The sequence below is a fragment of the Echiichthys vipera genome (genome assembly GCF_963691815.1).
Source record: "Echiichthys vipera genome assembly, chromosome: 3".
Classification (NCBI taxonomy): domain Eukaryota; kingdom Metazoa; phylum Chordata; class Actinopteri; order Perciformes; family Trachinidae; genus Echiichthys; species Echiichthys vipera.
This window is the reverse complement of record NC_139828.1, coordinates 15,474,961-15,488,438: the sequence shown is the minus strand read 5'-3', so window position 1 is coordinate 15,488,438 and position 13,478 is coordinate 15,474,961. Positions and strand designations below refer to the sequence as shown.

The following is a 13,478-nucleotide window of genomic DNA, read 5'->3' as shown; positions in this document are numbered from 1 at the left end:
TCCAAACAAATTTATCCAATCATAACTTTATGTATTGGGCACCATCTTTTGGATGTCTTTATTACAGCTTAGCAACAGAATTTGTCTGTGTTGTGAAAATGAATTTGGCAGCACAGACAGAAACAGGGAGTACACCATATTTTGCCAATCATAATCAAACTGCCCAGTAGGAAGACAAGTAATTGTTGTAATGGTTAATCATTGACCTCTTCAACAGCATCAAAAGCATTGTTAGATAAAAGGTAAGAAGAGGAATGTGGTATATAAGAGCAAAATAAAAGTCTGATCATGCTCAGTGGCATTTTGTGTCGCAAAATACAGTAATGCTAATGATGTTATATTTCCCACCATACTTCATTCAGTTTAACTCATCATGGAGGATTTACTAATGTTTGACCATCTCAAAGATGTCATTAGAAGGTATTTTCACGCTGAGTCATCAGCACGTCACCCAAAAATTCTCTTAATGTTTAATTAGGAGCCTACATGCCACCTGTGAATATCACTAAAGGGTACTGTTGAATGTGAGAGTCATTATTACTCACACCTGTTCCTTGTGGTTTTGCCCGATACATTGAGCCTTGAATTTATATTGTAGGAATTGTGCAAGCAGACATTTTGACTAGCAGGAAAACCACAGGAACTGATATCATTAATAATGGCTGCAAGCTATTTAGAAAAAACAATTCTAATGCACTGGTATTAAGTAACAAGGTTCACTGGGGTACCTCATAAAGAATAGAGCCATCTTTAATTAAATGAATTGTGTCTGTGCTTCACCTGCTATGAAACAAGTGAAAGTGTGCAACGTTGTATGGTTTGAATCATTGTTATCAATTACCATTAACACACACAAACAGTTGCATTGTCCTGCTGTTTCAAATGGCTATAGACTCACATTATGCATCCTTCTGTCTGTGAATGATTCCCATTCATTGTCACAGCCCAAGTTTTCAGTGGATCTTTTATCTGTTCGGCATTCTCAATGTTCAGTGATACAGAACTCACTTTGTCAGTTGTATTTGGTTCTCATTTTCAAGCCATTTAGCTGCAGACACTACACATTCAGCCAGAGATGCTGTTTAATATCATATGATCAACCAAGCAAAGGCAGTCCATTTGTACCCACTCTCTTATCATGAAAGCTACAATTGTTAGTGGCGTTTGAGATCACTTTAATTTTCAAATTTCAGTAAAGAATGAATCTTTAGTGACTGTGAAAATACTAATGGAAGTTATGTGTTGTTTATAGTCCAAGGGCCCTAGAGTCAGAGTATCTGACTATTGGAAGCCCATACCAATATTAAATCAGAACGGCCCAATCTCTAGTTGTCACAACATACTATTTTTAGGGGCTTACACACCATCTGCAATGGCACTGCTGCACTTTGTCTGCCGCAATTTCAGAATTAGCAATATAGTAACCTCCTTGAGTGTCCCTATGTTTATTATTTACATCATGTAAATCTGAAAGTTCTTACAGTTCTCTACAAAGTTCTTTGGTGTGCTCTCTAATGGAATCTTCCAGTAACACGTGTTGGCAAGTACGTGAACATGCCCGACTTCACTCTAAAAACGTATTTTGATGGCGAGAGTGGGCTGTGTTACAATGTTAGGCAGAAGGAAGAAAGCCTTTCTCCACCATCACACAGAACATGACTCATATATTTCATACATAACTGTAATTTTTTTAATGTTTCTAAAGATTCTAACATTTAACAGTGCATTCACACGAAAAGCGCTGGAAGCGATTTAATTGCCCTGAACTCAAGTATCGCGTTGCTTGCTCATATTTGTCACATCTTTGATCATCGCTTCATCGCGTCTATCGCAGGTAGCAGCTGAGGCAGCTAGCTAACTGAAGCTAACCCCCGGCTCAGCCTACACTGCTGTCGCCTGAAGCGGCATCACGTGTCATCGTGTCATTTACATTGATTTTGAAAGGCAGCTTGACGCTTTCATCGCCTCCATCGCTTTTGGTGTGAATGCACAGTATATGACCTATGCTACCACCCCCCTAGTGGAAAATAAGTGATTAATTGTGTTTCAGGATGTGACAAAATGTTACTGTGTTCTTCTGTGGAAACTGCTATATTTGATTCAGTCATTTGGTAAATGGCATTGGGGAAGCATCAGGCACTACTTGGCCTCATAGGTCACTGATTTTTTATTCCATTGCCCTAGTAAAAGACAAATGCACACAGTGGGTTTCCACATCCTGCGGTTCATAATTCCCCATTACAGTGAAATGTACTGGAGCTGTGCATTAAGGTCAGTGTATAGGTCAACCATGTTAACTACTTGGTGTAAGGAGGGATGGGGGTGGGGGTATATACAGGGCACTGTAAAAGTCTGTAGTCCTTTTATGTTCCATAACTGGGCAAGTAAAGTACATTTATATAGTAGCTGTCGAGAGCAGACATCACAAAGTACTTCACAATAAAAGACAATAGCAACAGACATAACCCTGCTGTGTAGGCTCTGTGATTTGTAGCATCGATCATTGTATACAGTAAACAAGCTAGACACAGTGGAACTTCTAATGGTTCACAAAAATCCATAAAAGGCATGTTTGCAATATATGTAGACGTTTGTACTTTTACTTCGTCATGTTCAGTGGACTTAAGTGTCTCTCTGACACAAATACCAGGTACTCTACACGTACACATCCTGCTCTGCTATCGTTCTATGAATCAGTGGTGCATAATGAGACACACAGTAAGTGGCACATGGTGCAGATACACATGGCCAGGAGAATGAATTGTGGTAATTTTGTGCCTAAAGGTACAAAGCACAGCTACGAAACAGTTGTATATTTGAGGGAATCAGTAGGTGTAGTATGCCTGGTATCAGTCATGACTGATAGATTTGCCCCACCCAGATGTAATCTGAACTTAAGTCCCATCTGCCTACATCGTAATGTTAAAGTATGTTGATACTGATTTTGATTCGGATGTCTACTGTAGAGTCCTGTAAATATAAGGGCTATTTAAATCTCCATGAAAATTAAAAACATTAGTTGTCGAAACTATTCGCCAGCTGATGCCTTCTGACTTTGTCTTTGTGTTTCTACCCCGATTTTACTTATTGGTCTGATATGTGTAAGGGAGGAAGCCATTCAAAAGATCATTGCACTAAGTATAATGACAATAAAGGGAATTCTGATTCTGATGAGAAGTGCAAACCCATGCTGCTCGCTCTGTATCATTCTCAAGGCTTTTTTAATGTAGCAGGACATAATGTGAACAGCACTTGGTGCTGAAATTAAGTCTAATCAACAATTAAACAACAAATGATAAAACCATTTAATTTTAATTAAACAATACTGTATCTCTTCGTTTCAAACAAAGATTTAATTCCATTGTATTTACCAACAGAGATTTCCTTATCACAAACACAAATGCCGATGAGATTACTTTATATTTTAATACAGTATTATTATTTTCTAAGCATCATTGTTGGAAGAAAGAGCTGGCCGGTCAGATAAACACATGCTTTTCTGCTCATTCTCCTTCAGTTTTGAGTTTTTAGGGAAGCATATGATGTATTTTATCAGAAGTAGAGGTGCTGGCATAGGCTTTAGCCTAGCTTAACAGGAGACCTACTTATTCAGTGAAACAGATAATATCCAGTCCCTCTGCATCTGTCATAGCTTTAATTCTAGGTGTAACTGAGGCTATCTGTCTCTGCAGGCCTACCACACAGGCAATGACTTGCACTGAAGCTACAGGAAGAATAATTCACACATCAGAAGTTGAATTCAACTTTATTCTGTTATTGTATTTTGGATCGGATTTATACTAAAAGAAAGTGTCCATTAAGCACAGTCATGTTAAGTACAAAACTTGCATATGCCTGTTCTCATATTAATTCATATTCTATCACCTTAACTGCAATTAGGTGAAATGTCAAAGGTCCCAGCATATTATTCAAGAAAAGCATACGTTTGTCTGTTTTTCTTTTACACATTACTTAGGTAAAAAGTCATAGATACAGACAATGTCGGTTAATTGCACCATGTTAACCTAGTCTGCTATACTGACACTTTCTGCACTGCACCCCCCATCAGTGGGATTATATAAAAAAACAACTGAACAATGCTTCTCCTTCGGTGCAAAGCCCAGCCATGAGCCATGCACCACCACAAAAATAGAGCCATTTGTGTTATTTCTCCATCCCTGTGCTCTCTTGGCATATTAACGGTTCTGTTTTTCAGAGCCATCCGGTGCTTGTTTATGGATCAACATTTTTCTTTCCTTTGCTGTTGTTTGTGTAGCCACCAGTATCTTTGCCAAGACACTTGGACTCCATTGTTGTGAGAGAAGAGACAGGAAAGCTCATTATCGTCTTTGCCTGCAGTTTCAAGTTTTTTGACATACTAGCTAGTAGATAAAAAGCCACCATGGTAACAGAATAGGGAAGTGGCAGTCTATAAGAATTCATCTCACTTGCAGGGGAGATTGACAGCACAGAGTGGTGGTATTTCCCCTGTTGAAGCATGGATTGTCTTAATTCTGACTCCTCTTTTATGAGTTAAAGCTGAGTCAGTGTTGAGTCTTTGCTGTTTTCTGAACAGTATGTTGAGCTCAGTTTTTGCATGCTTGTGCACTCCGTTTGATCACAATATATGTCCACCCATCTTCCATCCCAAACCGCCATTACTACCCTGAAAAGTTGTACATGGATAGATTCCACACTGAGCATGGGCTTCTATCTATGTATCTATCTATGTATCTATGTATCTATCTATCTATCTATCTATCTATCTATGTACCGTATCTATCTATGTATCTATCTATGTATCTATCTATCTATCTATCTATCTATCTATCTATCTATCTATCTATATATCTATCTATGTATCTATCTATGTATCTATCTATCTATCTATCTATCTATCTATCTATCTATCTATCTATCTATCTATCTATCTATCTATCTATCTAACTATGTATCCATCCATCCATCCAGCTATCTATCCTAATTGTGATCACTTAAATATCTTGGCCTGATGATTTTCTCTTAACCATACTGGACACCCTACTGTATCTCTTTATTACTTCTTTCCAAGTATCATACTTTTGGTTGTTACTAGCAATTTCATTTCCTTAAAAAAAGCTAGTATTATCACTACAGTTCTCGGTGTTTTAATGCTTCTTTGTTGATTGGAGTGGACATGTCTGTGTGGATTAATTTGCACTACATCCAGCTTTTAAGGTGCACTACGGTGCTTTGCTGCTCCTGCGCTTGGCACCTTTAAAGTGCTGACATGTGTATTGAGCCATCAAATGTGTCTGTCTTCCAGGAAGTAGCTTGGACTGCATTGTGTGGAGTTGAGCAAATGATGAGTGGGTGACTAAGGGATACACCATTATTTCATTTCATGCCATCATATAAATATGAATGGATTAATGCACTGTTAATCCTCACACACTATATCTTCTTCTCAGGCTTAAGCTTTAAAGCTATTTATTTCAAATGAAGGCTTTACACACACACTATATATATATATATATATATATATATATATATATATATATATATATATAAAGCTGTGCTGTGTTTGTATTCTTTGTAGACACAGTATAAGTACTTTGCCTCCATTTTTCTATTTTCAGCCAGGAAGTATGACAGCGGCGAATATCTTAACATCACCGGCATCACAAGGGACCAGGCTGGAGACTACGAATGCAGCGCTTTAAATGACATCGCCTCTCCTGACACCAAAGCAGTAAAAGTCACAGTCAACTGTAAGTATCTCTCTTTCTCCTTCATTGCTGCCCTTTTTTTTTCACACTGGCCGCATGAAAGACACCAGGGCAGGTTTCAATGATACCACCATCACGTACCTGACGGTGTACTTCAAGAAAGTACACCTTCTAGAAGTTTGAAAAAGTAAGAAGCTGAAGCTTGAAGTTTCTTAATATTTAATGTGAGAATTCCCTTTTTGTCTGCATGTCGGTGATTAATTCCCACTAAGGAAAGGTCTGACTGTTCTAAGCACTATTCCATTATGCAGGTAATGAGTCTTTCAAAAGAGTGAGAAGACAGTAATGAGGAGCCAGGGCATTAATGAATGATACTGGGCTTTAGCTGTCATGGTCACATGGAAATCGGCATTCATAAGTATGAACAGGAATGGGTGCTTGACAATTATTGCCATTCCCTCTCCTTTTTAAAAATGCTCCTTTACCTTACTGTTATTCCTGGAGGTTTCTGCATAGATGCCCTGTGCTAAATCTCACTTTTGGCAAAGCTTATCAGACAGTCAGCTACAGAGACAGAGGGGGTAGGAAGAGTGAGAGAAAAACACTCCTCCTGGCCCAGTTACTGAGTCATAACTTGAAAGCAAATCATGCAAGTTTAAGGAAATAGTTATTTTATTTTAAACAACATTGACGATTTATTTCTTTTTCTTTTCCTTTTTTTCTTATTTTTTTACAACAGCTTTAAATCCAATAATGCTTTTATTCTATTTCCACCTCTCTGAGTTAACATCGCTTTCATTCTGGCATCATTATAAAACAAAGTCTTGTGGCCATTATTTCTGTGTAATGCCTGGCTCTAATGAGCTGGGTCTGAGTGCTGGAGTTTTAGATGCCAGTTATTTATAGCTTTACTGAGACATGGGTTCAAGTAAGTGCTTTGACAACTGGGAGTGCTGTAGAACAAAGGAGATATTCACAATGATTGATAAGGCGTGTCATAGTCAGACACTGTATTTTAAAGTGAGACAGCAGGGTTATATGGCTTTAGTATCCAAATTGAGTGAATTGATTAGGAAGACTCTCCCTTGCTGTCAGGCAAACTCACCACAGCTTGAGCACTGGAGCGATACTTTGGGTGGGAGTAAGCCGTAGTTCGTCAAGTGTTAAGGCAGTATTCGCCCACTGCCCAGAGTTATCTGAAGCTGACAGAACTACATAGCTGTTCCCTTCATTGACCAGTTACTCATTCTTTATTATTGAGGAGAACTGTCGAGATATTTTCCGTAGACCCCTTTAATGATCTTGAATGGTATGTTGTAAATAGGCTTATGGATACTGTTTATGATGTCTGTTTAATATGGTATTTTACATAATCCTTTATGTATGGCAAATATTCCGTTGCTGAAAAATGTCTCTAATACAAAGGAAGTAACTGTATAGGCTATAAACTCTCATTCACTCTCACATTACTCCTGCCTTCTCGACTGAATAATTGAGGTCCTGAATCTCATCCAGTCTAATTGTGACACATCATAGACCTTTCTTGGAAATGTTATGGATTATAATGTATATAATATATATATGCTTTTATCAAAAGCAGAAGCAGGATCTTGAGTGAATTCACTGTAGTTTGACACTTTAAGAGTCAATGTCTATTGAAAACCATCTCCAAAGGAACTTAGTAGAACAGACTGTTCCAAGATCTATGAAAATACATTTTTTAACTAATCCAGTGTGCTTTAAAGCATTCTTGAAGCTTAGGGGTAAGAGAAATATTATAACTCATAAGGTAGCTGGCAAGTGATTATCATTAAAGATGGAGTTTCTGTACGTTTAATCTGTCAGACAGTTGCAAGGTATGAAATCTATTTTTGTAGCAGTTCTCACATATGCCTCGTCTTTTTGACAAGTCTTTATTTTAAATCTGTCTTCAGTAATATGTTTAGCAATCTGTGTCTCTACAAAGTGGTAAATGCAGAGCTCCCTCCCACTTAATTCATAAATTTTCATAATTCTCCATGTCCTGTTTTATGAGCTATGGCCAACGTGGTCGGACTTTTGGCATTCAAAGTGCTGCACAACTATGAGACCTGCATAAACTAAATATTTCGCTGACATTAAAGCAGCACAAAGCAACTCTGGTTGTCAAGACCCTCAAATGTCAGCAAGAGGCAACTGTTTGAAAAATCTTAACTTCAGTACCTTGTGTCATGTCATTTTAAATAGACCGCATTTCACCTGTCAACGCATTCTGTAAATACGTTTTATTTATGCTTGTATTTTTAATGAAAGTTGCCTGGTCCCTCCCACATGGAGATTTGTGACGTGTTCATTTACAAGATATGGGGCAGAATAAATGAATTAAAGTAGTCCATTGAAGTGGCTGATATGGCCACAGCACATAGAGCCTGAGCCAGCTGGTGGCCACTCTTCACTGCCTCCTCTCCATACCTCGGTGCAATTCTCCCACTGTGGAGGAAAAAGAGAAGCTTTTGGACCATATCCCAATCCACTGTATCATTCATGCTTTACTGTCACACATCAAGCTGTATTCACCAAGCACCCAGGAGCCTGGGGTATTGATGAGGGCTCAGTGTGCCAAATACTGAATTACGATAAAGACGTTAGCTGACACAGAAACTAAAACAAGAGAGGATAATTACATAGCAAGAAGCAAGAAATGAACGTTATTAAAAGAATTACACTGTATGGGCACATGTTCATACAGCTGTTTTATTCAGCTGACACAATCAGCTACTGAACTTCATAAAGGTTCTCCTGGGAGATTCTGCAGGTGTCTTTTTTATTTTCGTTTCGTTTGTAATGTGCCATCTGAAACCTTTTTAGGTAAATAACATTTTTAAGAACAATGAAGAATGGGATTATTAGTCTCTTTTGTCATACAAATATTCAGATTTCATTGGATGTTAAATTACATAGAAGGCATATTATGGAAGGTGCATTGACCCCCGTCAGGGCATTAGCATTGACCCTCACATTAATAGCAGTTGAATTAAATTAAGTCATAAACATCAATCGGTCATGCCTGCACTATTTCTCTTTTATCGTTCTAATACGACAGTATAGTAGTGAGTGACACAGACATTTTATGGGTTAAGAGTCCAATTAAATACATGTCCAAGCATTTTCTCTCTGCTTTCAAAACTCTTTGCTTTTTTTAAACTAAGAGTATAGTTGACCTCTGGGCTAATTACAGATTATGGACACTAATTAAAATAAGCAAACCACAGTAATGAAAACAAATTAAGCTCTAGCATATTTGGAGTTTTAATAACACTAGGCCGTCCATAACGCTAAGCCTGCCATTTGGCTTTTTATGATATGAAGCATTGTCATTGTGCAGCTATTTCCAGTGTTAAGTCCAGTACATGTAACCTCTGTTTGAAATTCTCTGAGGCTCAAAAGACTACATTGAACAGACAACATTAATTAAATTGCTCAGCCTGCCTTGGTCTCTTGTTTTTATACTTACGGTGATAAATGAATGACGACTGATTACATTTATGAGCTTAACCTGAATGATGGCAGTCATCCAGAGGGTGACGCTTGAATCAGATTGGCTGAAAAGCCCTCCTTGGCAAGAAGATGTTTCAGCATTGACTTTACCTGATGAAATCTGATCTCTGCCCTACTTTTCAAATTTACATATTCATCTTCACTGCAGGTGGGTGCCGTTATTGGCTGAAATTTTCACTGCACAGTGTGACTCAAAGGCATAAATATCACATCTAGGTGGCTGAGACGGAGAGATAAATGAGAAGGAAACAACCGTGAAAAACCTCCGTGTGAGATAAAAAGCCAGTGTTTGATAAATGAATGAAGCCCCCTTGTTAAAGAATGAAGACGACCATTATTAACTACATACACATAAAACAATAATAAAAACGTTTCCTTTTAAAGCTGAGGTATCACAGGTGCCTGACCTTCCTCTGCAATTTAGACAGTTAAAGCTGCCTGCTCTGACTCTTTAGCGGATGAGTGACGTTACAGTTTTTGAGCGTCATGTTGCAATATGGGCTTTGACAGTTTGCACAAATTTTAGTCACACATGGAAAGTACACAGACAACCAACTGTCTTGTTGTGCTACATTTTATTTTCTCGTCACTGTTTTCGATGCTTCAACTAAAGCCGTTTGTAACCACGCCAGATGCTCTGATCGACTCCATCCCTCGTCTATGTAATAATAACAAAGCTGCCGAAAGTCAGTTTGCAGGACATAAATGCATAAAGAAGACAGATCTGTGGATGTCATGTTAGCACCACAGATGTTTGAATTATTGATGCAGAGTAGGGAAAACCCTAGTTTTTTGGTAGATGTTTCTCTCTTATATATGTTGATTGAAAATGTTTTTTATGTGAAGCCACAGGTTATGTTACAGCAACATTTCTGAGAATTTTAGAGCAGAATATAAATGGCATGGTCTTTAGTGCCCATCTTAAAGTTTAATTGGGTACCTCTGAAACACTCTTATCACTTTTATTTTTTTATTTTTTATTGTCGTAAGAAGAGTCTGTATGAGCTCTTCACTTCCTATCTCAATGGATAGTTCAGATTTGAACTATTACAGGCATCTCCCCCTCTTCAGCATCACTTGTTTTCCTTCATGGCAAGGTTTCACTTGCTTTACGGAGTGAAGTTATGCCTTGATGCTTCCGGTTTTGCCAGCCATTTGTACTCCTTCCTCCTCAAGCACTCTGCAGTTGGGAATTCTGCTCACATATTCACCATGGTCGTATTTATAAAAAGAAGAGCACCTCACTTTCTCTCCTAGGTACGGTAATTGGCCAATAATACTGTGATCAGTTTTAATTAATTATGAGCATGCACATTGGAAGTGCTGTAAGCAATTACAGCCATAGTATTGACAAATTTCTTGGCATAATTGATATTCAGGTGTCATACTGTGAATACTTCAAATTCTTAATATCACCTTGTCTTTTGTTTGCTCCAACCCGCCTTTCCCTTCAGCTCCCCATCATCTGGGCCTGTTTGGAATTCAAGCCCTGGCCTGTTAGATACACCCACAACATGGCCCTCTCACTGCCCTGACAGAGTGGTTCAGGGGAGTCATGACCATCTTCTATAAATAAAAGGCTAAACCTGTTCACTTGTGGTTGGGAGAAACATCTTCATGACCCCCTCCCAGTATTACAATGTCAAGTCATAACAAGAAAGTAAACAACTATTAGTAGAGTGTGAGCATGTTAGCCCAGTATAAACATTTCTTATTAAGAATCATTATACAATATAATATTTGCTTAGCTATACACAACATTTACACTGCATGTTCTTCATAGTGTTGGTGTACAAATCTGCCGAAGAGAGTTGGATTAGTCTAGCATCGTCAGACTAATAAGGAAATGTGTATTAGTCTGGAACCTCTCAATTCATTTTCTATTTTCAGGTGATGTCATCAACTAGCACAGATCAAAATACCTCTAGAATGCAATTGGAGAGATCTGCAACCAATCATCAACAAAACGTGACCTACAACCATAGCACTGAGCAACTCATTACATGAGCAACACGTGCAAGTTGGTACCAAGCTCGGTCAGTTTTGAAGCAGGAAGAAAGATGGCTGCCAGGTCACAAACTTTCTCAAATTGCAGCTAAATTGTACACTATGATGTGTTTCATATTTGATCGGCACTGCCTTGTTTAACATTCCTGTCTGAGTTTGGTGGGCAGAGGCATCTGGCAGAGCAAATAAAACAGGAGCTTGGCAGATTCGTCTGTTCCCAGGATACAGGTGGATTGTACTGGTGGATCAAAGGTAGAATAAATGTTCATTCCAAGGTTCAATGAAATCTATTATTGCAAGTATTTTAACATCAGGCACAGAGTCTTGAGAGTTGAGTATTTGTCGACAGTTTGCAGTATCCATTGAAATACTGTGGCTTACATTTCAAAAGAGAAGGCTTCCTAGAATTGGATTCTGATCCGATCTTAAGTAGAGTTAAAGCCAGTACCCTCGAGCTGTTTGGATGTAAATCCATCTCTCTACATCTCTCCAAAGCTCTCGTCTTGATTGCTATTTGGATTCCTTACTGCATGCAGGGCATGAATAAGTTAGCAGAATCATGATCTTCTACAGAATAATTGTTCTTGTTGGTACTGTTTCAAAACAGATTGACACACAGCAACTTCATCTTTGGGCTTGATCTGCAATTTTGAGACTGATCAAAATAACTTTGTAACATCGCCAAAAGAGAAAGGCCTCTAACATCGCAGACTTGCATCGACATCAACTGTCTATGTAGCATTAGTGATATTTCCATGTCCCGGCTGGGGTGTTGACCTCATCAGACAAACCCCACCATCTCATACTTGAATTTGGTAAGATAGGTGGAGATTTCTATACCTTGAACCATTTAGTTTTAAACACAGACAATAGATTGAATCCCTAGTGTTGTCAACCCACACAGTCTTGCGCACTAAGCTGGTTATTTATATGCCTTGCATTGTATGAAAAGAAGGAACACAATGTTCCCTAGCTGTTCTGAAAAGAAATCTTAATTAATTAATAAATCTTGGCAGCAGAACCATTCCTGACCGACAGAAGAAAAAAACACAGGACAATGAAGCCCACAGATGGCAGTGGGGAACTGTGTCTCTGTGTGTAAGCTGATAAGTCATGCACTGATGAGTCCATTTCTTAATTGCAATGAAAACTCATTTTCAAATCTGGCTGAAGAGGTAGGGTTATTAATTGATCTTTTAATTAAAAAGCTTGCGTTCTCTGGGTTCTCTTGGCAAACAATAGTTTGTAGCTAAATAAATCATATTCAGTTTTGAAGCACACCAATTAATCATTAATAGTCACATAAGGATTACTTAAGGCAAGCAACTCAGTGAAGCCCTAAACATTAAGGTGTAATGCTCCCTGAACAAACCATGTCCATTAATATTAGATGGACAGAAGGGTTAGCCATTTTATTCATCATTAACATGCTTGTATTTATGCACTTTTAAAGGGGTGCAATTGAAGACATCGTCTTTGTTTTGATGACAAGCTCTGCATAATGCAGATGATGCAGATGTCAGTTTGTGATCGTCCCACAACTGGTCATTTGTCACCTGGGGGGGCCTTACTGCACCCATTTTTCTGCCATGCTTGTGCTATTCCTGGACCCAACCTCTTACCCCCATCTGGTGGAGTCACCATGACTCCAGACATGATTTACAGCACCACCACAGCATACTCAAGACACTAAATTACCTGGATTATTGGGCCTTCGTGATTTTTTGTGCACTACTTTGCATTACTCTCCAAATCCTGATAGTGTGTTGCACAATATATGATGATATAGGACGTGCCAGCATGTTGAAATTGGAATTATTGGATTGGACTGAATTTTATGGCTGTGATCCGTCTTAACAGATCCCAGTGTCAGGATTTAAATTGGAAAGACTTGATATTATTGATATGCATATAGAAGCAGATCATTTTGGACCACCTACAAAATTATGAGGGGTATTTGTCTTTTTTTTAACTTGCAAAAGTGACTTGAGTGGTGAGAAGGACAATTACTTGGGCCCAAACTAGTTTTGAATTCTGCTCATTTGCAGTATGGAGACTATTGTCTGATGATCTTTTTTGAGAGGTGAGCTTGATAAGATAGATGATGATAGATGAGCCACATGCCTGTAATAACATCCGGTCATTTGATGAGAAATCTAGGTTGATATTCAAAGTTACTTAGTCCTTAGTTGCATGGCCTATATTGCTCACATTGTATGTTGACTG

General features: G+C 38.4%; 1 protein-coding gene across 2 annotated transcripts in view; it reads left to right on the top strand.

Moving 5' to 3' along the window:
• The window catches only part of negr1 (neuronal growth regulator 1), a 144,483-nt gene that overhangs the window by 83,740 nt on the left and 47,265 nt on the right, over nt 1-13,478 (top strand). For both annotated transcript variants that reach the window (XM_083911593.1, XM_083911592.1), the window contains exon 4: nt 5,619-5,750. In XM_083911593.1, the coding sequence (XP_083767719.1) occupies nt 5,619-5,750 (132 nt within the window). The remainder of the gene's footprint in view (nt 1-5,618; nt 5,751-13,478) is intronic.